This window comes from Pleurodeles waltl, chromosome 6 (assembly GCF_031143425.1).
Source record: "Pleurodeles waltl isolate 20211129_DDA chromosome 6, aPleWal1.hap1.20221129, whole genome shotgun sequence".
Taxonomy (NCBI): Eukaryota; Metazoa; Chordata; class Amphibia; order Caudata; family Salamandridae; genus Pleurodeles; species Pleurodeles waltl.
Window position 1 is genome coordinate 326,495,500 of NC_090445.1, and position 27,038 is coordinate 326,522,537.

The 27,038-nt window shown below is 47.1% G+C and overlaps 1 protein-coding gene across 1 annotated transcript in view; it reads left to right on the plus strand.

Annotated features, from left to right (window-relative positions):
• IPO4 (importin 4) overlaps positions 1-27,038 on the plus strand; it is a 1,872,953-nt gene that overhangs the window by 797,438 nt on the left and 1,048,477 nt on the right. The window contains exon 18 of the mRNA XM_069238173.1: positions 15,335-15,446. Within this exon, the coding sequence (XP_069094274.1) occupies positions 15,335-15,446 (112 nt within the window). The remainder of the gene's footprint in view (positions 1-15,334; positions 15,447-27,038) is intronic.

Sequence of the window (27,038 nt, forward strand, 5' to 3'; positions counted from 1 at the left end):
TCAGGTCAGCAGTCCTTCTTCGTCTTCAGGTTGCAGGAATCTATCTTCCTAGGTTCTGGGGGCACCTAAATACTCAATTTAGGGGTGTGTTTAGGTCTACCAATTCTGATTGGCACACTGGAACACCCTTATAATTCCCTTGTATATGGTACCTAGGTACCCAGGGTACCATAAGATCCCTATAGGCTGCAGCATTTCTTTTGCCACCCATAGGGAGCTCAGACAATTCTTACACAGGACTGCCACTGCAGCCTGAGTAAAATAACGTCCACGTTATTTCACAGCCGTTTTACACTGCACTTAAGTAACTTATAAGTCACCTCTATGTCTAACCCTCACTTAGTAAAGGTTAGGTGCCAAGTTACTTAGTCTGTGGGCACCCTGGCACTAGCTAAGGTGCCCCCACATTGTTCAGGGCAAATTCCCCGGACTTTGTGAGTGCGGGGACACCACTACACGCGTGCACTACATATAGGTCAATACCTATATGTAGCGTTACCATGGTAACTCCGAACATGGCCATGTAACATGCCTAGGATCGTGGAATTGTCACCCCAATACCATTCTGGTATTGGGGGGACAGTTCCATGCATCCTGGGGTCTCCAGCATAGAGCCCGGGTACTGCCAAACTAACTTCCCGGGGGTTTTCTCTGCAGCTGCTGCTGCTGCCAACCTCTCAGACAGGTTTCTGCCCCCCTGGGGCCTGGGCAGCCTAATCCCAGGAAGGCAGAACAAAGGATTTCCTCTGACAGAGGATGTTACACCCTCTCCCTTTGGAAATATGTGTGAAAGGCCTGAGAGGTACCTCCCCCAGCCTCTGGAAATGCTTTGATGGGCACAGATGGTGCCCATCTCTGCATAAGCCAGTGTACACCGGTTCAGGGATCCCCCAGCCCTGCTCTGGCGCAAAACTGGACAAATGAAAAGGGAAGGACCACTCCCCTGACCTGCACCTCCCAGGGGATGTGCCCAGAGCTCCTCCAGTGTGTCCCAGACCACCTCCAGTGTGTCCCAGACCTCTGCCATCTTGGATTCAGAGGTGTTGGGGCACAATGGACAGCTCTGAGTGGCCAGTGCCAGCAGGTGACATCAGAGACCCCTCCTGATAGGTGCTTACCTCTTTCAGTAGCTAAGCCTCGTTTCTCAGTAGCCAAACCTCCTTTTCTGGCTATTTAGGGTCTCTCCTCTGGGCTATTCCTCAGAGAACGAATGCAAGAGCTCACCAGAGTTCCTCTGCACTTCCCTCTTTGACTTCTGCCAAGGATCGACCGCTGACTGCTCCAGGACACCTGCAAAACCGCAACAAAGTAGCAAGACATTGTAGCGCCTCATCCTGCCGGCGTTCTCGACTGTTTCCTGGTGGTGCATGCTCTGAGGGCTGTCTGCCCTCACCCTGCACTGGAAGCCAAGAAGAAATCTCCTGTGGGTCGACGGAATCTTTCCCCTGCCAACGCAGGCACCAAATTTCTGCATCACCGGTCCTCTGTGTCCCCTCTCATCCTGACAAGCGTGGTCCCTGGAACACAGGAGCTTGGTCCAAGTGTCTCCCTCAGTCCAGTGGCCCTTCTGTCCAAATTTGGTGGAGGTAAGTCCTTGCCTCCCCACGCCAGACAGCAAACCTGTGTACTGCGTGATTTGCAGCTGCTCCGGCTTCTGTGCACATTTCCAGGACTTCCTTTATGCACAGCCTAGCTTGGGTCCCCAGCACTCCGTCCTGCATTGCCCAACTCGCTGAGTTGGACTCCGATGTCATGGTACCCTCCTTTGTGACTGAGTCGACCGCTGTCCTCAGATCTTCTAAGTGCCTGTTCTGGTACTTCTGCGCGTGCTGCCTGCTCCTGTTGGGGCCCTCTGAGTTGCTGAGCATCCCCTCTGTCTCCTCCTCCAAGGGGCGACATCCTGGTCCTTCCTGGGACCCAGCAGCACCCAAAATCCTCAATGGCGACTCTTGCAGTTAGCAAGGCTTGTTTACGGTATTTCTGTGTGGAAACACTTCTACATCCTCCAGCATGCTGTGGGACATCTTCTCACCAAAGGGGAAGTTCCTGGCATCATCCGTTGTTGCAGAATCTTTGGCTTCTTCCACCCAGAGGCAGCTCTTTTGCACCTTCATCCGGGGTTTAGTGGGCTCCTGAACCCTCCAGACACTTGCGTGACTCTTGGACTTGGTCCCCTTCCTTTACAGGTCCTCAGGTCCAGGAATCCGTCTTCAGTGCTTTGGTAGCAGTTGTGGTTCTTGCAGAATCCCCCATCACGACAATACTGTCTTTCTGGGGTAGTCGGGTAACTTTACTCCTACTTTTCAGGGTCTTGGGGTGGGGTATTTTGGACACCCTTACTGTTTTCTCACAGTCCCAGCAACCCTCTACAACCTCCCATAGGCCTAGGGTCCATTCGTCATTCGCAGTCCACTTTTGGAGTATATGGTTTGTGGTGCCCCTAGGCCTATGTCTACCTATTGCATCCCATTGTGATCCTACATTGTTTGCACTACTTTTCTTACTGTTACTTACCTGTTTTGGGTTTGTGTACATATAATTTGTGTATATTACTTACCTCCTAAGTGAGGGTATCCTCTGACATACTTTTGGCATATTGTCACTAAAATAAAGTACCTTTATTTTTAGTAACTCTGAGTATTGTGTCTTCTTATGTTCTCTTCCAGAGGATCCTCATCAATAGTCATAAAGATTGAATATTCCCGCCCTCGTGCGGGGATCCCGGAGCATATATAAAAAACACACATGTATAAGTATGAAATATATATGAAAAATATAGCATTTTTTTGTAGACAATTTTCATACCACATTCATGTATACATATGTATAACAGCAATGCAGACTATATTGATAAACAGGCAAAAATGCTTTATTTCTATCGAGTTTTTTTTTGTTTTTTTTCAACACTGTCCCTTATAATTACAAGAAAAAACTTTCCAAAGCCCCATAGCCGGGCCCAGGAAAAGAAGTACCAGCAACACATGTGAAAAAAGAAAAAAAACTACATTGAAAACAATAGAGCATTATTAGCCAATAGGCTGCATGCAGGTTAATACAGCAGAACCACAAAATTTGGCACCGTGCTTTTAAGACCCTGAGCACCTCCAGTATCCCACCATGCCTCAGGGGTGAAGGATAGGTGACAGTTGGTTCACAGTTAGGTCAGTTCTTTTTTCCAGCTTCTTCTGAGAGGGTCCTGGAGCATTGAGCTCTCAATTTTTCTGAGTTTTTCACAGAAAAATATTCAAAAACAGTGTTTTTTCTACCTTCACTCAACGTTTTTCACCTTTTTCTGAGTGAGGGGATTTTTTCCTGACTGGAAAATGCCTTCTCTTTTTGTGAAGTGCCCTTCCTGTGGGAAGAAGAAGGCCCAGTCTGATCCACACTCTCTCTGAATTGTGTGTTTGCCTCAGAGGCACTGCCCTGACACATGCAGGCACTGTAAAAACATGTCCAAAAGGACTCTGAAGGACAGAGAGAAAATCAGACTTCATGGTCTTCATGAGAGGCAGAAAACATCGTCCTCTTCGCTTCCCAGGCAGTCAACAAGCCATTCTCAGGAGAGACAGGCTGGATCGACGTCATCGCTGCCACCGTCACTTCATTGCAGATCACCGTCAACGCCAACCCGACCGACGTCGAAGTATTCGAAGGCGCATAGCCATCATCGGGACAGATCTCTGTTGACGGCAACCCATCGATCGACGTCGAGCAAGCACCGCCGTGCTCGTACGCCGTCGAAGGCATCACACCCCTCGACTGCACGGAAGATGACGTCGAGATAGCCTCAACGGGGAGAGCAGAGGCTTATGTCGTCAGCGGTCCATCACTCGACGGCGAAGCATACGACGTCGAGCCGCACACATTCAAGGGACCACCGGTCGCTGTCGAGGCGCTCGACGTTGAGACCTGAGCAGTCCACGGTACTTCCTTCGACGTCGGTACACCTTTCGACGTCGAGACAGGTACTGCCTATCTCTCAAGGGGAAGAGCGTCAGCAACCACCGGCTTACAAGAATGTCACTCCACCAAGTCCAGAGGTCTCGATAAGGAGTGTATCGTCTAGACGGTCAAGGGCCGCATCGTCAGGGCACATCTCGCCCATAAACCTATCGCCAAGGTGGTTGGAGAGTCTTAACAAGGCGCCTGCTTCTCCAGACTCTCAATACTCGCCGATGTATTCACCATCAGCGTCGCTTCTGAGGACACCATCGCCAACAGCGCATACAGAACGGGCTCGTTCTACGTCTCTCCAGTCTGCCACTAGGCCTCGGCACACTACAACATGATCTATGAGCAGGTCACGCTCCCAGATGAGGTCTAGGTCAAGGTCGTGCCATCACAGAAGGTCTCCTTCTCGGTCCACATCGTCGAGGTCTTCCATAAGAGGTTACTCCCCGACGGATTCTCCACCAGCTAGAGTTTCCCCGTTGGATGACATAACAACTTTCAATGAGGTGCTGCTCAGGGGAGCACAAAAGCTTAATATTGATGTCCCGGAACCTTCAACCTCCTCGTCAGTAATCTTGAAAACCCTGCAACACAGGACGGTTTCAAAGAAGTTGTTACCACTCGTGCCTGGTCTTCTCCAGCCAACCATGGAGACTTTTTTAACGCCAGAAAACCTCCGTTCAGCTCCCGCTAGGATCTTGTAAAAATACAAGGCCCCTCATCAGGATCCTTTGTTTCTCAGGGCTGATCCACCACCAGACTCAGTCATAATAACCGCAGCCCGCAAGACGCATTCAGTGGCGTCATCCTCTACGGTTCCACCGGACAAGGCGAGTAGACCGGCGTAGATGATGAAGGTCTCCAGTGCCTCAGCACTCCTAGGCCGATATGATCGATCCCTCTGGGACTCGCTGAGCAGATTTGCGGAAAAGCTGCCTAGAGAGGACAGGCAGGACTTTCAGGAGATCCTTCAGGAGGGAAGTCTGGTGTCCAATCAAATCATCAGTTCAGCCGCAGACGGTGGAAACTTGGCGGCACATGGATATGTGCATGGGGTTTGTGCGAGAAGTTCTTCCTGGCTGAGGCTCACAGGATTAAAGCAGGAAGCGCAACAGTGTATCATGAATCTTACGTTTAATGGAAACTCGTTATTTGGAACCCACACGGATGATGAGATGGCACATATGAAGGCGGAGGTCGACACAATGAGGGCAGTGGGCCTCGAAAGGAGGAAAGACTTCAGAAGGAGATACAGGCCTTAGGGCAGGCGCCGTTCCAACAGAGGTTTCAAGCCCCTCATTGGTCCCAGAGACCGCAACAGAAGCAAGGGCGTCCCCTCTTCCAGTCTCGCAAGGCCACAAGAGACCGAGGATCAAGCAGACCTCAGCAGTCTACCCCCCAAAGCCCCCGCAAAACAATGAGGGTTCGCTTCCCTTAATACCGTACACCACTCCGGTTGGGGGAAGTATCACAGCGTTCACTCACGAGTGGCATGGCATAACAAAAGACAAATGGGTGCTGAACATTGTAAAGAGTGGATACTTTCTTCTTTTCTGACAACCTCCACCTCATTTGCCACCAACCAAGTCGAGACCTGCTCACATCAACTTACTACGCAAAGAGGTTCGCACTCTGTTACAGAAAAGAGCGATAGAAAAGGTGCCAGCCGCACAAAGAGGAAAGGGGGTATACTCACAATATTTTCTAGTAGCAACAAAAGGGTTGGGAAGGAGTCTTCAGACCGATTCTAGACTTGAGGCTGCTGGACAAATACATACGGAAGCAAAAATTCAGAATGCTGGCTCTTCATCAGATTTTCCCTCAACTGCATCGAGGAGACTGGATGTGCTCCATAGATCTGCAGGATGCGTATTTTCATATCCTGATCATTCCCAAACATCGGAAATTCCTACGATTTGTGATAGCCTCCCAACACTATCAGTTAAAGGTGCTTCCTTTCGGCCTAAAATCTGCCCCTCGCGCATTCTCCAAGTGTGTAGCAATGCTAGCGGTGCATTTAAGGAAGCAGAAAATCTTCATTTATCCATACGTAGACGACTGGCTACTGAAAGCCTCATCTCCGGAACAGGCGAAAAAGCATCTAGACATTGTGCTCAGTGTTTTCCGATCTCTAGGTCTGCAAGTCAACGTCCAAAAGTCCACCGTCATCCCAACACAAAACCTCAACTACCTGGGAGCGATACTTAATACAGAGCTCGAAAGAGTGTATCCTTCGGAGGAACAACTGTTATCAATAAGGAGGAAGTGTCGCGATCTTTTGGGTTCCCCCGCGTCTACGGCCCGTCAGGTAACATCTCTGTTGGGCTCCATGGTCTCTTGCATTTTCATTGTCCCGAACGCCAGATTGCATATGAGACCTTTTCAAGAGGCTCTAGAGGAAAACTGGAATCAACACACAGGCCACTGGGAGGACAGAATGCTTCTTCCGGTAGGAGCGCGACAATCATTACAATCGTGGATGCGCAGACATCACCTGTCAGTAGGAGTTCCTTTTCACCATCCAATCCCGCCAATACTCTGGTAACGGATGCATCGCTTCAGGGCTGGGGAGCTCATCTGGATTCCCTTCAAGCTCAGGGCTTGTGGTCCATGTAAGGTAATGCCTCCTTGGCATGGTTACCCCCTGACTTTTTGCCTTTGCTGATGCCAAGTTATGATTTGAAAGTGTGCTGAGGCCTGCTAACCAGGCCCCAGCACCAGTGTTCTTTCCCTAACCTGTACCTTTGTTTCCACAATTGGCACACCATGGCATCCAGGTAAGTTCCTTGTAACTGGTACCCCTGGTACCAAGGGCCCTGATGCCGGGGAAGGTCTCTAAGGGCTGCAGCATGTCTTATGCCACCCTGGAGACCCCTCACTCAGCACAGACACACTGCTTGCCAGCTTGTGTGTGCTGGTGGGGATAAAATGACTAAGTCGACATGGCACTCCCCTCAGGGTGCCATGCCAACCTCACACTGCCTATAGGTATAGATAAGTCACCCCTCTAGCAGGCCTTACAGCCCTAAGGCAGGGTGCACTATACCATAGGTGAGTGCATAAGTGCATGAGCACTATGCCCCTACAGTGGCTAAGCAAAACCTTAGACATTGTAAGTGCAGGGTAGCCATAAGAGTATAAGGTCTGGGAGTCTGTCATGCACAAACTCCACAGCACCATAATGGCTACACTGAAAACTGGGAAGTTTGGTATCAAACTTCTCAGGACAATAAATGCACTCTGATGCCAGTGTACATTTTATTGTGAAATACACCCCAGAGGGCATCTTAGAGATGCCCCCTGAAACCATACCCGACTTTCAGTGTGGGCTGACTAGTTTTAGCAGCCTGCCACACACCAGACATGTTGCTGGCCACATGGGGAGAGTGCCTTTCTCACTCTGTGGCTAGTAACAAAGCCTGTACTGGGTGGAGATGCTTCTCACCTCCCCCTGCAGGAACTGTAACACCTGGCGGTGAGCCTCAAAGGCTCACCCCCTTTGTTACAGCACCCCGGGGCACTCCAGCTAGTGGAGTTGCCCGCCCCCTCCAGCCACGGCCCCACTTATGGCGGCAAGGGCGGAGGAGATAATGAGAAAAACAAGGAGTCGTCACTGGACAGTCAGGACAGCCCCTAAGGTGTCCTGAGCTGAGGTGACTCTGACTTTTAGAAATCCTCCATCTTGTAGATGGAGGATTCCCCCAATAGGATTAGGGATGTGCCCCCCTCCCCTCAGGGAGGAGGCACAAAGAGGGTGTAGTCACCCTCAGGGCTAGTAGCCATTGGCTACTAACCCCTCAGACTTAAACACACCCCTAAATCGAGTATTTAGGGGCTCCCAGAACCTAGGTAACTAGATTCCTGCGACCTAAAGACGAAGAAGGACTGCTGAGCTGAAAAACCTGCAGAGAAGACGGAGACACCACCTGCTTTGGCCCCAGCTCTACCGGCCTGTCTCCCCACTTCAAAAAAACTGCTACAGCGACGCGTTCCACAGGGTCCAGCGACCTCTGAAGCCTCAGAGGACTACCCTGCATCTAAAAGGACCAAGAACTCCCAAGGACAGCGGCTCTGCTCCAAGGAAGAAGCATCTTTGCAACAAAGAAGCAACTTTGAAATAACACACGTTTCCCGCCGGAAGCGTGAGACTTTGCACTCTGCACCCGACGCCCCCGGCTTGACTTGTGGAGAACCAACGCTACAGGGAAGACTCCCCGGCGACTGCGAGCCTGTGAGTAGCCAGAGTTGACCCCCCTGGACCCCCACAGCGATGCCTGCAGAGGGAATCCAGAGGCTCCCCCTGACCGCGACTGCCTGCTTCAAAGAACCTGATGCCTGGTAAGGACACTGCACCCGTCTGCCCCGTGCCGCTGAGGGTGTACTTTTTGTGCGGACTTGTGTCCCCCCCGGTGCCCTACAAAACCCCCCTGGTCTGCCCTCCGATGACGCGGGTACTTACCTGCTGGCAGACTGGAATCGGGGCACCCCCTTCTCCATTGAAGCCTATGGGTTTTGGGCACCACTTTGACCTCTGCACCTGACCAGCCCTGAGCCACTGGTGTGGTAACTTTGGGGTTGCTCTGAACCCCAAACGGTGGGCTACCTTGGACCCAACTTTGAACCCTGTAGGTGGTTTACTTACCTGCAAAACTAACAAACACTTGCCTCCCCCAGGAACTGTTGAAATTTGCACTGTGTTTAGTTTTAAAATAGCTTATTGCCATTTGTGTGAAAACTGTGTATGCTATTTTGCTAATTCAAAGTTCCTAAGTGAAATATCTTTCATTTAAAGTATTGTTTGTAAATCTTGAACCAGTGGTTCTTAAAATAAACTAAGAAAATATATGTTTCTATATAAAAAACCTATTGGCCTGGAATTGTCTTTGAGTGTGTGTTCCCCATTTATTGCCTGTGTGTGTACAACAGATGCTTAACACTACCCTCTGATAAGGCTACTGCTCGACCACACTACCACAAAATAGAGCATTAGAATTATCTCTTTTTGCCACTATCTTATCTCTAATGGGAACCCTTGGACTCTGTGCATGCTATTTCTTACTTTGAAATAGTACATACAGAGCCAACTTCCTACAGTCCAGCAAAGAGAAGTCGTACCATATCAACCTGCTGGAGCTCAGAGCGGTTCATCTAGCTCTCAAATCATTTGCTCCATCGATTCAGGGAAAGTCTCTCCTGGTACAGACGGACAATATGACGACAATGTATTATCTGAACAGGCAAGGAGGGACGAGATACCGGCCCCTGTCTCAGGAGTCTCAAGCCATTTGGCATTGGCTCATAGCGAGGGGAATGTCTCTTATAGCAATTCACCTCCCAGGGCAGCAAAACGCAGAGGCGGACTTCCTAAGCAGAACCCTCGAGGATGCCCACGACTGGGTTCTTCACGACGAGGTCTTCGAAGACATCTTCGTTCAATGGGGTCAGCCTCCGTTAGATCTGTTTGCAGACGAGGTAAACAAGAAATGCCCAGACTTCGCGTCCAGGTTCTACCGTCCGGGGTCTCGAGGGAATGCCCTGTTGATCGACTGGTCAGGGATATTTCTCTACGCTTTTCCACCGATTCCCCTGATACCAACGGTGATAAACAAACTCTACAGATCCAACACCAGAATGATTCTCATAGCCCCGCAATGGCCTCGTCAGTTCTGGTACACGGATCTCCTCAACCTGTCAGAACAACCGCACAAGAGGCTGCCGTGCAGACCGGATCTCCTTTGCAGGCTGGGAGGCAAGATTCTTCACCCCATCCTTCCCTCTCTGAGCTTGACGGCATGGCTCCTGAATTCCTGCAGTATGGGCATCTAGGATTCTGGCAGGAATGCATGAACATCTTAAAGGAGTTCAGAAGGCCTTCCATGCGGAGCTCTTACGCGTTCAAGTGGAAGAGATTCTACATATGGTGTCGTCAGCAGGGTCAGAATCCTATTCTGGCTCAGAAGGAGGTCATATTGTCTTACCTGCTCCATCTGGCGAAATCAGGTCTGCAAGTGTCATCTATTAAGGTACATTTATATGCCATTACAGCTTATCGTAAGTCACCCTCAAAGGAATCCTTCTTTACAATGCCAGTAGTCAAGGATTTCTTAGAAGGTTTAAAGAAGGTTTTTCCAACCATTCGAAAACCCTCGCCTCCATGGGAACTGAACATAGTATTATCTAGACTCATGGGCCCTCCTTTCAAGCCTATCCACAAAGCTTCTTTGCAACACCTTACGTGGAAGACAGCTTTTCTCGTAGCCATTACTTCGGCGAGGAGGGTCAGTGAAATTCAGGCTTTGTCCTCCAAGGAACCGTACATGGTTTTCCATGAAAATAGAGTTGTTCTAAGAACTCATCCATCATTCTTACCGAAGGTGGTGTCAGATTTTCACATCAATCAGACTATATCACTACCAACTTTTTTCCCCAATCCGGATACTCCGGCAGAGAAAGCATTGCACTCCCTGGATTTGAAAAGAGTGCTAAAATTTTACCTGGCTAAGACCAAATTGATTAGACGATCTCACCACCTGTTTGTAAATTACAGACATATGAGAACAGGCGATGCAGCCTCAAAACGAACCATATCTAGATGGATAGTTTCATGTATTGTTACTGCATATCAATTGTCTAACAAACAGTTATTGGCTAGGCCTAAGGCTCATTCGACAAGAGGAAAAGCGGCTACTGCAACCCTTCTTAATAATGTTCCAATCTCTGCAATCTGCAAGGCTGCTACATGGAAATCTGTACATACATTTACTAGGCATTACTGTTTAGCCTCAGATGCCAAAGCGGACGCTCAAGATGGGTAAGCGTCTCTGGGAAGTGTATGTCTTTTTCCTGCACTTCTATTAGACAGTCCGCAGAGATAAGGGATGAGCTTGCTAGTCTATTCAATGTTATGACTATTGATGAGGATCCCCTGGAAGAGAAGGATAAGTTAATTACATGTAAATCCTAGTTCTCTTCCAGGGGTATCCTCATCAAAGTCATAAACAACCCACCCTCCTCCCCGGACGCAAGTCTCCTAGAAGTGCAGGACTGACCATCTATCTAATCTGTTGGATGCGTGGTCACCGTAAAAAAAAGTACTGACCTAACTATGAACCAACTGTCACCTCTCCTTCACCCCTGAGGCATGGTGGGATACTGGAGGTGCTCAGGGTCTTAAAGGCACGGTGCCAAATTTGGTGGTTCTGCTGTATTAACCTGAATGCAGCCTATTGGCTAATAATGCTCTATTGTTTTCAATGTTGTTTTTTCTCTTTTTTCACATGTGTTGCTGGTACTTCTTTTCCTGGGCCCTGCTATGGGGCTTTGGAAAGGTTTTTCTTGTAATTATAAAGGAGAGTGTTTAAAAAAAAAAACACAAAAAAACTCCATAGAAATAAAGCATTTTAGGCTATCAATATAGTCTGCATTGCTGTTATACACATGTATACATGAATCTGGTATGAAAATTGTCTACAAAAAAATGCTATTTTTTTCATATATATATTTCATACTTCTACATGTGTGTTTTTTATATATGCTCCGGGATCCCCGCACGAGGGCAGGAATATTCAATGTTTAGGAGTTTGATGAGGATACCCCTGGAAGAGAACTAGGATTTACAGGTAAGTAACTTATCCATATTGTGCTATATGAAATAAGTGGTATAGTAGGAGCTTTGCATGTCTCCTAGTTCAGCCTAAGCTGCTTTGCCATAGTTACCTCTAACAGCCTAAGCTGCTAGAAACACCTCTATTCTACTAATAATGGATAACTGGACCTGGCACAAGGTGGAAGTACCACAAGGTACCCACTATAAGCCAGGCCAGCCTCCTACAGGTGGTAGTCCCTTTACAAATGGTTTCTTTCTTCCTTGGCCACCGGGCCCTTGGTACCAGGGGTACCTTTTAGAAGGGACTTATTTGAGAGCTAGGGCTGTGCCAATTGTGGAGACAAAGGTACAATTTTAGGGAAAGAACACTGGTGCTGGGGCCTGGTTAGCAGGTTCCCAGCACACTTCCAATCAAAGCTGGCATCAACCAAAGGTTACGTGGGTAACCATGCCAACAGTGGCATTTTCCTACATATAATTTTTCCTGAATCCAGATTGGGTGATGTTGAGAATGTTGTGGCCTTCTATAAACGTGGCAAGTTGACTGTTGACTGACTTTTCGATGACTTTCGTAGGAAATGGAGGAAGGGAGATGGGCCTGAAGTTTTTGAGGTCGGTGGGGTCTGCAGAGGGTTTCTTGAGGAGGTGGTTGATCTTGGCGTGTTTCCAGTCATCGGAGAAGGTGGCGGCAGCCAGTGAGAGGTTGATTGTGAGGCGGAGTTTGTGGTGATGGCATCTGTGTCTCTGTTGAAAATGTGATGGGGGCATGGGTCCCCTGGAGTGTACGGACTTCATTGTTCTCAGTGTATCTTCGGTGGTGAGGGGGGTCCAGGTGGTGATTGTTGGTTTGTTGATGTCGGGATTTGGTCGAGAGGGTTCTGGGCATAGGTTGTCCTTGCTGAAACCGTCGTAGATGGTCTTGATTTTGTGGTAGAAGTAGGTGTTGAGTTTGTGTCCGAGGTCCTGTGAGGGTGGGATGTCCGTTGTTTCACTTTTTGGTTGGGCGAACTCCTTGCTGATGCTGAAGAGTTCCTTGCCTGTTTCTGATGAGTTGGTTTGTGGAGTGGGCTTCTGTGGATTTGGTGTTTCTCCAGATTTTCTCGATGCTGTGACAAGTACATCTAGATTCTCGGAGTTCGGGGGTGCACCAGCTGGCTTTCTTTGCGTGGGTGCTGTTCTATTTTTTGAGGGGGCTATGGTGTTGGCGCAGTCAGCGACCCTTTTGTGGAAGGTGCGTGCTGCGTGTGTGTTTTGGTTGTTGTGGTGTGTTATGGTGGGGGGCGGCAGTGAGCTGATCGTCGGTTATTCATCTCCAATTTCTATGTGATGGTTGGAGTTGGGGTCTGATGACAGTGGGTGTGGTAAAGGTGAAATGGATGCATTGGTGGTCTGTCCATGGGAGTTCTGTGACTGAAGGAAGCGGAGGTTCCTGTAGTGAAGATGGGTTTGAGGGTATGTCCTGCTGAGTGTATTGGCTCCGTCACGATCTGTCGTAGTCCTATGTTGTGGAGGTTGTTGAGGAGGGATGTGGTGTTGGGGTGGTACAGCATGATATTTTAACAATTTTGTCTTGATGGTTGATGGAGGTTCTTTTATTTCGTCAAAAGCTAGCAGATTGTTAAGCAGATTTTTTTACCCAATTACTTTATCAGAAGATTTACTATTAGCTGGACACACTAAAACTTCTGGTAAATCTTGTTGACACAATACACACAGATCCCTATCAATCTCAGTTCCAACATTTTGTGTAACATATATAAACTCTTAATGAATATTTAGAAGTTCACATCTTCTGTTGGTAGACATTTTTACTCATTGAAAGCGGATAATTGTTTCACAATTTCAGAAACATGCAACAAAAAAATGTGTTAGTTTACAAGGGCAGTACAGAATACTTTTTTTATTTACATAGTCATTGATTTACTTACTGGATTCATTCAAAATGTGTCATTCTTCGTCAGGGGTCAACTAATGCTGAATTTGTACCACTTTTGGAATTCCTGATAAAAAAATCATGTGAAATGATGTGATCGATGGCTGACATTAGATTCATAACCGCTATACAAATAATAGCTGGCCATTTTCTTTTATGATGTTATACTGGCAAAGTAGCCGTGCGATTTTTGGGGGTCTATATTATCACTCATTTTTTACCTTTTTATTAAGCCCTGTGCAAAGTTTCATGTTGGTATCATATTTTGCATGATTCTAACGCTAAGCTACCTCACTATTTGTTTTTCGTTTTTTTAAGGTAGACAGGAGGGACAGCAAAGATAAAATAGTGCTCAAACCAGTTGTTCTGCAGGCTTATAGCCCCCAGGTAGCCACACTTCTAAAGTGGTCTCCCAAGCTTAACACACACAGTGAGGGGTTCAGTCATCTTCAGAGTGGTAAGAATAGAGAACTTTGGGATAGCTAGATGCCACACTTTGGGATTGGCTAGATGTCTGGCTTATGACACAGGAAGTTGTCATCAGCCAGGAGAAATCCATGTAGCCGATTGGCTAGTGACAGCAACGTCCCCTAAGGATACTTTCTGGGCATAATGGAAGGCACTCTTAGTCTCCAGATCTTGACTGTATTGGAGAAGAGATCCGAAGAAAGACTGTGTTCGTCTGCCCTGGGATCTGGTAAAAAGAGGCTTAACCAAAGTTGAACTGCACCTGCTGTTCCCTGGGTTAGCAAAGAGCAGACTGTGCCTGTGGTGTCAAACTCATGGAGTGTTCCCTTGAGCCCCAGACAAAAGCAGAGACTCCAAGAGTCATTTGACTGACTTCCTGTTTTAGCACCAGGGCCACAAAGCTGAAGAAGCCTGCTTTTGCATGCTGGTTGCCCAAATCGCTGCTCACTGCTGCAGTTTCTTGCCACTCAAAAGTTGCACCCCAGTCTGCTAGATCCAAGAGTCATTGGTGTGCAGTTTGGTCACCCAGAAGGAGAGTTATCACCAGAGTAGGGGAACGCAGGTTTAGTTGTGATTGGGGACCAGTAGCCCAGTGTCAACTTGACTGCTGCTGGACTTCATAGGACATCAAGGGATATCTAATCCTGTGGCCAAAGTCTCCCCACCAACACCATGGACTGAGAAGTAGCCCCAGGAAACCTTCTATCGGCTGCACAGCATCTTCAGCATCCTATATCCCTTTATTAGGACCACGCCATAAGAAGTTTAATAGCAAGTTGCTGTTAACGCTGGGACTGGACTGGAGACTGTTTCTTCTGAAAAGTAACTGTTCTTGGGGACTTTCAGACTCCCTCACCTCCTCCCTGTGGGAGTTGGTTACCCAAAGTAACTGGAATTGACCACATTCGAATTTTACATAAGTTTTTCTCCAAACGTTTTTAAGTATGAAATTAATTGAATTTGTCAGTGCTTGTTCAAGGTTGAGTGAAAAGTTGTGATTTACCGTTTCTTCGAGTATTTTTTATCTCAGGAATTCTTTGTTGGAACTTCTTCATTTTGGTGTCTGTAAATTTGTAAAAATACAATCTATTATGATGAATTGATATTGTATTTCTTGAGTCTTTTTTTATCCTTTTGTTTTGTTGCTGTTCAGTGCTTTACACCTGTTATTTGTTAAAGCCTGACTTCTCAACAGCACCCAGGGTTGAGCTAAAGTTTGACAAATGAGCCTGACTCGACGCAAGACAGGGTTGTGAGTTAATACATGGTGAGGCCTCACAAGATACATAACCTTTTACTTATGAATCATGTGCACAGAGGAATGATTGAGGTGACACAGCTACTCCAGGGACTCACACATCACTTTGGCCTTTCAGGTACAGCCTCTTTGCTGCACTCTCTCTCATCTTGGAGGATGGTATTGCCCCCCACCTGGAACATATCACCACTTTGATGGTTCTGTCTCTAAAATCCAGGGAAGGAGTTGTGGTGAGTGGCATCTTTTGTGGTGGTCTGGTTTGGTTATATTTCATATGATGAAGTGTGAATATTCATTGAGCCTGATATATCATGTCAGTTACTGCCTCATATCAAACCAGATGTATTCTCATCAGCCAAGCTGATTCACAGAGGGGCTTTGGAGAATTTGATCTTTTATGCCGCTGAATATGAAGGATGCTAAGATGTTATGTAACTTTGTTAAAATTGCCTTTGTTTGATCCCAGTTCTTTTCATGGGGCTGCTAAATTCACAATTCATCAGTGCCATTTCTGAGTATACTTTTTAGGACATCGGATGCCAATCTTTGTTTAAAACAGTCACCTTTCAAATGCTTGGATGTATTGTATAGCAGTTTTCTGATGGACACTAGAACATCTCCTGATGTCAGACTGGATCCATAAATTTCAAAGCTCTCATGTCACTGGTAGACAGTGCTGGCTTCGGATGGATGCCAGAAGTGACGTCATCAAAGGCATATAGCACCAGCCCCAGTGCATCAATGCCAGTTCACTTTTTTTCCAAAACTTCATCACGGATCAGGAGTTTGCTTTCTCCTGAGAGTTATGGAACCAATTTTTCACACATAAATATTTTGTGCATTGCTATGTTTCCACCATAGTGCTCGGGTTTCAAGCCCTGTCTGGACTGCAAGGGGCAGATGTTCATCACTGACTCTCATCCTATTTGTGGTGTTTGTGTTCTGACCAAGACTCCCAACACTGCGGCTCTTGCTTCAGTCTGAGCCTGAAGGCCATCAAGTAACACAAAGCAAAACGTTTTATGGCCAGGGCCTGTGACGACAAGAGACATTATTGTCGTTCTTGACCTCATTTAAGGTTGCCTCCCTCATCCAAGACCAGGAGCAAAAGTATAAGAAAGATAAAACAAAAAGTACTCGAGGAAAGTTAAGTTTCCAAAAGAACTGTAAATTCCACCAGGATATTTTTCTTCGGGTCTGAAGTTCCGCTGTGGCCCATCTCTCGAGACCGTGCCATGCCTGATTTTCAGCTATACTTTTTGCCACCATTTCGACGACTGTCAAGCCAACTCCACAGGCGCCACCTCGCTTCCTTCCAGAATCTTGGGTGCCAATACCCTACTTATCGAACCCGATGCTGAGGCCACCTCTACCATAGTTCCCATCTCTGGGCACTGCACCAGCGACTTCTTTCAGTGTTAAGTTCAACTTTGCTGTGAAACATCAACCGGCCTCATGTTAATATCTGTGGTGCCGATCTATCTGTGCCAGTTCCAGCGTTCAGACCATTGACAAGCTAAATGTGGCCTCCATGTACACTGTGGCCGGCGCCACCCCAGAAACTACCAATGCCCGAGCCATAGACAGAGCCTAAATCACCACCACCAGCCCCAGCCATGGATCCTCCCCAACATACATCCCATACAGAGGCTCAAAGATTGATTCAGGAGGAATGCTTCAAGCAGAGATTGCACCAATTAATTGGTTCTGATTCTGATCCCTGTGTCCTTTAGCAGAAGATGAGACAGAGAACCCATTTGAAATACATGAATTTTGTTCAGCAAGTGGTTTGGATACTTCTCCAGAGATGGAATTTCCTGTGGGTCCAGAAGTTCTTTCACTTAATTCAGTGAACCCAGAAAACAGCTGAGGTTCTTTAATACAACTCCTTGCACTTGAAGTCAAAACAAATATATTGACTGAAGTCCTCCTCCCTACCCATCCAGCCTCTGAACCATTATTACGGTAAGATGAGGTTTGAAAAAAGACTTCATCTGCTTCCCCAACAAATGTACTGGTGGTCAGATGTGGCCATTCGTTTGCGTCTACCCACACATCACTGGAAAGTCTTGTGATTGAGGCATCATGTTCTTCTGGAAGACACAATGAGCATTTCCTGCTACTCCATCAGATAGGGAAAGTAAACGTTTAGAAGCATAGGGGGAAGAGGCTTTTCTGCCAAAAGTTTGACGTTAATATCTATGAATGCCAATTGTCTTTTGGCTCACTATCTCCATGCCTTACAAGGTATGTCACAGGCGGTGGTTCAACTTGTTCCACAGGACCCCAAGAAATCCTCACAGATAGTCATAATGCAGTGCAGCATATTATTAAATCCAGATTGTACTCTATCCCGCTCCATGGGCACTTCAGTGACGATTCGAAGATATATCATAGCACAAGACTTGAGGAATCTTAGTGGATGCATCCGTTTTGATGGCTCCAGGTTATTTGGTAAGAAGGCCGATGCAGCACTTGAACTAAATAAAGCCAGCAAAGCTGTGGTTCATTCTCTTGGACTCCGGCTTCACCAGGTGATTTTCTTTTAGGCACTAGCAGGCTTACCAACTGCAGGGTCACCACCTGCAAAACCCATTGGCCCACCAATTCAAGGGCAGAGACAAAGGTCGAAGTCATGGATCCAACAGCCCTCTTCCTTTCCTCCCTCCACCCCAGCCCCTCCACTTCACATGGAAAACAGTCCCAGTTCTCTTCTGAAGACACATCTGGACCTGTAGGAGGAAGAGTGTCCTCCTTTCTGCCTGATATAACCCTGGACCAGTGGGTCCTAAAAATTGTGGTGAAAAAGATTGTCTTTCAAGTCCCCACCCCCGAAACTTCCACCCCACCTCTCTGGACCATTTGGAAATTTTGCAGCAGGAGGTGGTAGCAGACCTGTTAAAAGGAGAGGTGGAGTTAATGCCAGAATAGGAGCGGGGACAAGGATTTTACACCTTGTAACTTCCTAGTTCCCAAGAAAGCCGGTGGCTTTTCTCCAGTCCTACACATAGAAAGTGTCTTGGGAGGGTTACATACCAAATCCTGGGTGGCCAGCCTGTGCCAATGAGAATACTTGAGCCTGGCCTTGACAGATCTTCCTCACAACCTGAAGAATCAAGGGTATGGATCAAAATGTGTAATGTTGTGGAGAATTCCACCTCAACCGAAACACGTCCTTCATGGCTCTCTGCGTTGGCTACTGAAGGGCTCAGAACTGTATTCAGTGAGTACCAAGTGGAAAAAAGATCCACTTGAGGCTTGCCCCACAGGAAAATATTCTGCACCAACTGTGTGAAGGTGCTATTCGTGAGCAGTCAGACGATGCCTAATGACGCTGTCAGCTATGATGTTGACAGACTGGACAGATCCCAGGCTATTGTACCCATGCCCAGGGCTTTAGTGCTTCCAGTGGAGACCAAAGAATATTAATATCCAGTTACTTCACATGCACTGCATGCCTGCCCCACTCATGTGTGGAGGTGTCTGATATTATTGTGGTAACTCCAGAGGCAGGTGAAAGGGCATGCTTTAGATGAGAAACTCCTCCAGTGACCAGCTGAGGTCCATCACAAAGTCCTGGAATATCATAATGGTAACAGATCTCTCATGCTGGCAACAGTCATGTGCCAGCTTGCATATGTGACCAGGAGTATGCAGGAAACCAGCAGACAAAAGAGGCCTAGAACCTAGGACTGGAATTTTAGCGCCTTCCCATAACATCAAACATGTACCAAAAGTGTCCCAGATTGTCTGAGGAGGACTTGTTAGTCAAAGCTCAGCTGTATGCAGTGAGCTGGCTTTTAGTAACCAATCATGAAGGTATGCAAGTACAGAGATCCCTGACATTCTGATTTAAGCTCCAAACACCCCCATTGCTTTGGTGAAGGCCAGTGGTATTGTGGTTAATCCTAAAAGAATTACCCCAAACTGGTAGTTAATAGGCCAAAGTATGAATTGCAGGTGTCTTCTTTGCAGCTTCTGGATCAGTATGAAGTACTCTTCCAGCAAGGCGAGGGACAACATCCAGTCTTCCGCCTCACGTGCTAGAAAAATCTGAGCCAGAGATGGTATCTTGAATTTTTCCTTCCTAAGGTAGATGTTCAAGCATCTGTGATTTAGGATCGGATGAAGAACTCTTTCTTGGGAACTAGGACCTATTGGAAGTAGCACCCTACCCAGATCCTTCTCATGGACCATCTCCATCGTCTCTTTCTGCAGCATGGTTCCTGTTGCAGGATTTGCAGGTAGTCCTCTGAAAAAATTGAGGGCCGAAGATTAGGGAGAGGCAGTTGAAAGAACAAGGTACAACCTGTTATAAAATCTTTAAGACCCATTGATTTGAATTTCACCTACAATTCTCCTGTTTTAGAAAATCTTTATTTATTGGTCTACTCAACCGTGGTCCATGGAGTTTAGACCAACTCAAAAACCTGTAGAGTCAGGAAAAAACTTTGTTTCCACATTAAACAAAAAGAAAAATCAAAAATGTTTCAAAACAGGCTAGCTGGGCATCTTCCATCTACATCAGTTTTGCCTACAGTGCTGAGAAAAGTCCTACCCCTGTTACAGGAATTTTCCTGCAGTGCAGGTAACCATGCCTTATTAACACCCAGGCAGGAATAGGACTCTCAATCTTGGTGCCCCTGAATATTTTATTCACTGTCAACAAATAGTGCAAAATGCTGCAGCTAGATTAGCACTCGAATTTCCTCTGACCACCTCAGTGGCAGCCTAGCTTAAAGATCTTTACTGGATGCCAGTTAGGAATATTTAAATCCTTAATTATGGATTAAGTATGGATTGTTAACACTGGCCTTCTTTCTAAATTGTGGGCCAGTGTAGGAAGCTGGCCTGGTGTGTGGTGAGCAACTATGGTGTTATCACCTTATACCAGGTCCAGGTATCCCCTTTTAGTGAGGTGTAGTCCGTGTCTGGGAAGCCAGGGCTCTCTAGAGGTAGCTCTTGGTGAGCATTAAGACTTACCTAGGAGGCATGCAAAGCTTACGCAATACCACTGCAGTCACACAGCACTTACACACATGAAAGACCCCACAGTGTTACAAAAATAAAGGTACTTTATTATACGAACACAAATACTAAAATACTGTATAGGCAGTACTCCACTAGGAGGTGAGTAAACTCATTATTATGTACACATTAGAAATCAGTAATTAGCACAGGAACTAGGAACCCCAAAAGGTAAGTACCGGTGTGGCCCCCCACCCCCAATGACCAGGAGAGAAGAGGATTTTCCCCAAACCCAGATGACAACTTTGGAAAAGGACTGTGCAAGACCCAGACAAGACTGGAAGAAACCAAAGGTGGTTCCTTACAGAAGAGGACCTGCAAAGAGAGGACCAAGTCCAATTTGAGTTGGAATGTCCAGCAGTGGCAGGAGCCACGACCCACCCTTCAGTGGGTGCAGGACAAAGTTGACGGTGGATGAAGAAAATCAGCAGTGCAGAAAGGGAGCACAAGAGGAGTTTCAGAAGTGATGCAAGTGGTGTCCCACACTGGCAGTCGTGATGCAGTCGGTCAGTAGTGCTGGAAAACCACCAACAAGCCTTGGCAAATGCAAGAGTCTGAGAAGAGGGTTTTGCCAGGCTAAAGAGGACTAGCAAGGCCCAAGGGACTGGACCCAAGGAGTAGAGTTTGAGGTGGCCCTCAGCAGCTGGTAGAGTCACAAGAAGAGGAGGGCGGCCCCCACAGATGACCCACGGACAGCAGGCACAGGAGTTGCAATGAGACCCACTCAGCACACCTGAAGAGGAGTCCCGGTGGCTGGATCAGCAGGCAGGAGACTGCTTTGCAGGAAGGAGTGCTAGGGGTCAGGGCTACACAGAGTCTGAAGACCCCTTGGAGGAGCAGCAAACAAGCTTTGGTAGCTAGAAGAGTTGCAATGCTCAGGGGTATTGTCCTGCAAAGAGAGGCAAGGGCTTACAATCTCCCAAGTTGGACAGCTGGTAGAGAGGACCAAAAAGACCACTCCACACCACCACCAGTGATGCGGGAGCCACACTGGTCCGGATGAGAGAGGATCCATGCAGCCGGTTGTCATTGCAGTCAGTGCCTGCGGATGCAGGGAAGTGACTCCTTCACTCCAAGGGAGATTTCTTATTACTTTTGTGCAGGCTGAAGACTCATCACCCTCAGAGGATGCACAGCCAGGGAAATGTTGCAGTTGCTGGAAGGAGCCGGAGAAACAATGTTACAAAACTGAGTCATCACTGTTGATGCAGATTGTCGGTTCCTGAAGGGTCCAGTTGCAGTCCCAGTGGCCAGAAGTGGAAGAAAACGATGCAGAGGAGTCCTGCTGGAATCTTGCATGTCGAATCTGAAGATCGACCCTAGAGGGAGACCATAAATCGCCCAGGACGGGGGATTGGTCACCTAGAAGGGTGACCACCTATCAGGAGGGGATTGTGATCACTAGTCTCATCTGGCCACTCAGATGCGCGCAGGGGTCTCTGCCCATCTTGGATTCAAGATGGTAGATTAAAGTGGCCACCTGGAGGAGCTCTGGCCACCACCCCTGGGGTGGTAATGGACAGGGGAGTGGTCACTCACCTTTCCATTGTCCAGTTTCGTGCCACAGCAAGGACTGGGGGTCCCTGGACTGGTGCAAACCAGTTTATGTAAGGAGGGCACCAAATGTGCTCTTCAAAGCATACCGATGGCTTGGGAAGGCTTCCCCTCCCAAGCCATGTAACACCTATTTCCTAAGGGAGAGGGTGTACGGCAGTTGTGGTGTACAAAGTCCTAAGCAACCATATTTAGAGGGAGAGAGCACAGTCACTGGGGTACTGGTCAGCAGGATCCCAGTGAACACAGTCAAAAAACACTGACAGCAGACAAAAAGTGGGGGTAACCATGCCAAAAAGAGGGTACTTTCCTACATCGGGCCCAAGTAATCCTTGTGGCTCCGGACTGGACACAGAGAGTATGGTATCCAGAGGTACTGAGCACGGCCACAGATCCGCTAGTCAGACTGCCTGTTTGGGAGGATTGTCTGTCGTAGCAACAAGAGATGGTCCTTCACCAGAACCTGTCCAATCTCCGCCTTCATGCATGGAGATTGAGCAGAGGCAGTTGACAGCTTTTGACCTTCTGCCCGAAGTCTGCAATGTTATCTTGGCAGCCAACCGCCCCTCCACCAAAACTGTATACACTGGTTGTTGGCATAAATTTGTGGCTTGGTGTACCAAGTCTGTTGATCCCCTCTTTGCTTCTCTCTCTGAGATTCTTTTGTTCATCCTTTAGCCCAACAGGGCTCTGCTTTGGGCACCCTTAAAGATTACTTATTGTCTGTCTCAGCCTTTCTTAGATTGCCAGACCAACCTTTCCTTTTTAGGTCTCCTATTGTTGGTAAATTCCTTAAGGTACTCACCCATTTGTTTCCTCCCACTCAGTTTATCATGCCTCAGTGGGACCTCAATCTTGTCCTTAATTACTTGATGTGGGCTCCTTTTTAACCATTACACAATAGTCCTTTGCGGCTCCTTGCGCTCAACTGTATTTCTTGTTTCCGTTACCTCTGCTTGCAGAGTAAGTGAGCTTCAGGCTTTTTCTTTAAAGCCCCCAATTTGTCTGTTTACCCTGACTAAGTGATGCTACGTATGAGGGCCTCCTTCCTTTCCAAAGTAGTTACACCTTTTCATGTAGGCCAGCCACCGAGGATGGTATTGCTTGGGTATCAAGTCTAAGGTAAGGAATCTGCAACTAGAAGTATCTATCAAATGAACAAGTTATTTACCTTCAGTAACGATGTGTCTGGTAGAGACATATTCTAGTTGCAGATTCCTTATCGACCCACCCATCCCCCCGCTTGCGAACTGATTTCTAGGGACAGTGCTCCCCTTTTCAGGACCTTTGTTCTGGCTCACCATTTTCAGTGTTGTTCATGGCTCCATGCTTTGAGGTGGAAAGTCGTGAAAAGAACTTGATGTCACTGCGCCGAGGCAGCGCCTATGTACGACCCCGACGTCATCATGGCGACCACGATGCCAAAAACGGACGCGGAGGGGACTGACGTCACTTGACTGCGTGCAGTGGTAGTGCTCGAACAAAACTCTCTTGATCCAGTCTGACGCCTGGGGAACAATTTCTAAGGTAAGGAATCTGCAACTAGAATATATCTCTACCAGATAAATTGTTACCAAAGGTAAGTAACTTGGTCATTAAGCTGCATTTGTGTTGGAGTGTACCCATCCTGTTCTGCATTCGCCAAACTCTAAATTTGGCATATAATCATATGTCTCCTTATTTGGCAATTGATATCTCACTTGACAGAAATTTTGTGGAGTACATAGGCACCAATTAATTATTTAGGGATGTTAATGGAACATGCGCCGAAAATTTGAAGTTCTCTCTCAGGGGGTCTCCACTGAATAGTCCTATCCAAATGCAGGCGCCCTCGAACAGTTCTTTCAAAGTCACATTTACTTTGCCTTACTTAGGAAAAGCCAGGCGGAGCTTGTGACACAAATGATATGTTTTGCAGCCTTAAAACAGGCTACATTGTGAATTATATTGAATTACTTTAGAATGAAGGAAAAAGGCTTACACCTTCAAAAGTCTCTAGAAAATCTTAAAAAGTGACTGTTTAAAAGCGTTCTTTGCAAACTGTTTACTTCTTTTTACTGTACGAAAGAGGAATATATGGCAATGTAGCTATATGCTGTCCTCACAAAATAGGAGGGGTGAGAGGCATCACTCTTCCCTTGTCTTCCAGAACGGTATTCAAATCAAACTAAAAAAAAAAGGAAAGAGGTAAAATCACCAAAAATGGTTAATATCCACTAATTACAAACCCTGAGTGGAGTGTAAATGTTGCCCTCACCCAGTTAATAGTGGCATGCTTCAACATAGTGCGTGCTACAATAGTTTGTATAGACCAAGAGTGGAGCAAGTAAGAATATGTTCACTGGGGTCAATGCCCTGGTTGTACAAGGGATCAACTGTGCTACATAAATTAAGTGTCTAAGGGGGCACTCTCCCTAGTTTTATTCTAGGTCCCCCTTGGCAGAGCTAAAAACTCAATTGCCAATACTCCCAGGCATGCTGAAGCAAGCAAAACAGGTGTTCCAGGACCCAGTGAAAGGCAGAGCTATCACGCCTAGGGTGGAGAAAAAATACAAACCTCCCCCAACGGACCCTGTGTTTATAACACAGCAACTGACACCAGATTTGGTAGTCATGTGAGCGGCAAGAAAGAGGGCAAACTCCCAATCATCAGGAGACGCACCACCGCCTGACAAGGAAAGTCGGAAGTTCGATGCTGTGGGCAAACGAGTGGCAGCACAGGCAGCCAATCAATGGTGGATTGCCAATTCACAGGCTCTACTGGCTCGCTACGATAGGGCACAGTGGGACGAGATGCAACATATAATACAGCACTTGCCCAAGGAACACCAGAAACGTGCCCAACAGGTTGTTGAGGAAGGACAAGCAGTTTCTAACAACCAGATAAGGTCTGCACTGGACTCGGCAGACACAGCAGCACGGACAGTGAACACTGCAGTAACCATTCGCAGGCATGCATGGTTCCGAAACTCAGGTTTTAAACCGGAAATCCAGCAAGCTGTTTTAAATATGCCGTTTAACCAAGAACAATTGTTTGGGCCGGAGGTGGACACAGCAATTGAGAAACTAAAGAAGGACACAGACACGGCCAAAGCCATGGGCGCCCTCTACTCCCCAAAAAGCAGAGGCACTTTTAGAAGGCCACAGTTTAGAGGGGGGGTTACCTACCCAAAACCCAGAGCCTTCCACCTCACAAGCCAGACCCACCTATCAGGGGCAGTACCAGAGAGGAGGGTTTCGAGGCTCATACAGGGGTGGTCAATTCCCAAAAGCAAGGGGAAAATTCCAAAGCCCTAAAACAACTCCAGCCAAACAGTGACTTCAATGTCACAAACCCCCAACACTTAACACCAGTGGGGGGGAGACTTACTGCATTCTACAAAAACTGGACAAACATAACTAAGGACGCATGGGTCCTAGCCATTATCCAACATGGTTATTGCATAGAATTCATAAATTTCCCACCAGATGTGCCCCCAAAAACACACAATATGTCCAAACAACACTTAGACCTGTTACAGCTAGAAGTCCACGCATTGTTACAAAAACAAGCAATAGAACTAGTACCCAACCATCAAAAAGGAACAGGTGTCTCCTCCCTATATTTCCTAATTCCAAAGAAAGACAAAGCATTCAGGCCCATATTAGACCTCAAAACGCTGAATCTCTACATCACATCAAATCAGATCACTTCCACATGGTAACACTTCAAGACGTGATTACCTTGCTCAAAAAACAGGACTACATGTCAGCGTTAGATCTCAAGAATGCATATTTCCACATACCCATACATCCTTCTCACAGGAAATACTTAAGGTTTGTAATCCAGGGCGTGGATTACCAATTCAAGGTGTTACCACTCGGGATAACAACAGCCCCAAGGGTATTCACATAGGGCCAGATGTAGGTAGCCATTTGCGCCTCAAAAGGCCTCACGCGATGCAGAAACACATTTTGCGAGTCGGTAACGACTCGCAAAATGTGTTTCCGACTCGCAAATAGGAAGGGGGGTTCCCTTCCTATTTGCGACCGCATCGCGATGTAGAGTTGATTTGTGACCGTGAAAGCGGTCGCAAATCAACTCGCAGTTACCATCCACTTGAAGTGAATGGTAACACATTCGCAAACGGGAAGGGGTCCCCGTGGGACCCCTTCCCCTTTGTGAATGCAAAAAAAAAAAAAATTTCAGACTAAATGGTTTCGGTAATTTTTCTTTTTGCAGCTCGTTTTCCTTTAAGGAAAACGGGTTGCAAAAAGAAAAAGAAAAAACTGCTTTATTCAAAAGCAGTCACGGACATGGTGGTCTGCTGTCTCCAGCAGGCCACCATCCCTGTGAGTGCCTAGACTCGCTATGGGGTCGTAAACTGCGACCCCCCTCATGAATGTTCATGAGGTGGGTCTTTGCGACCCCATAGCGAGTCGCAGAAGGTGTCTGAGACACCTTTCTACATTTCCTTTTGCGAGTTGCAAATTGCGAGTCACTGTGACTCGCAATTTGCAACTCCCAAAAGGAAACCTACCTACATCTGGCCCATAATGCCTTGCAGTAGTAGCCGCTCATATAAGGAGAAAGCACATGCACGTATTCCCATACTTAGACGATTGGTTAATATAAACCAGCACTCAGCAACAGTGTCTGCTTCACACGCAATACGTTATAGAAACTCTGCACAAACTAGGGTTTTCTATAAATTACCAAAAATCACATCTACAACCATCCCAGATACAACAATACTTGGGAGCAACACTCAACACACAAAAGGCGATTGCCACTCCAAGTCCACAAATGGTACAAGCTTTCCAAAATATAGCATTAAATATGCAGCCAAACCAACACTACCAGGTGAAGTTTGTAATGAAACTTCGAGGCATGATGTCTTCATGCATAGCCATTGTCCCAAACGCAAGACTACACATGCAGCTCTTACAACAATGCCTAGCAAAACAATGGACACAAGCACAGGGTCAACTCCAAGATCTAGTGTTCATAGACCGCCAGACACACTTCTCGCTTCAATGGTGGAACCCTATAAATTTAAACCAAGGGCGGCCATTCCAAGACCCAGTGCCTCAATACGTGATCACAACAGATGCTTCCAATGTGGGGTCGGGAGCACACCTCAACCAGCACAGTATACAGGGACAATGGAACATTCAACAAAAACAACTGCACATAAATCAGTTAGATCTGTTGGCAGTGTTTCTAGTGTTGAAAGCATTTCAACCACTGAGTCCAAGGG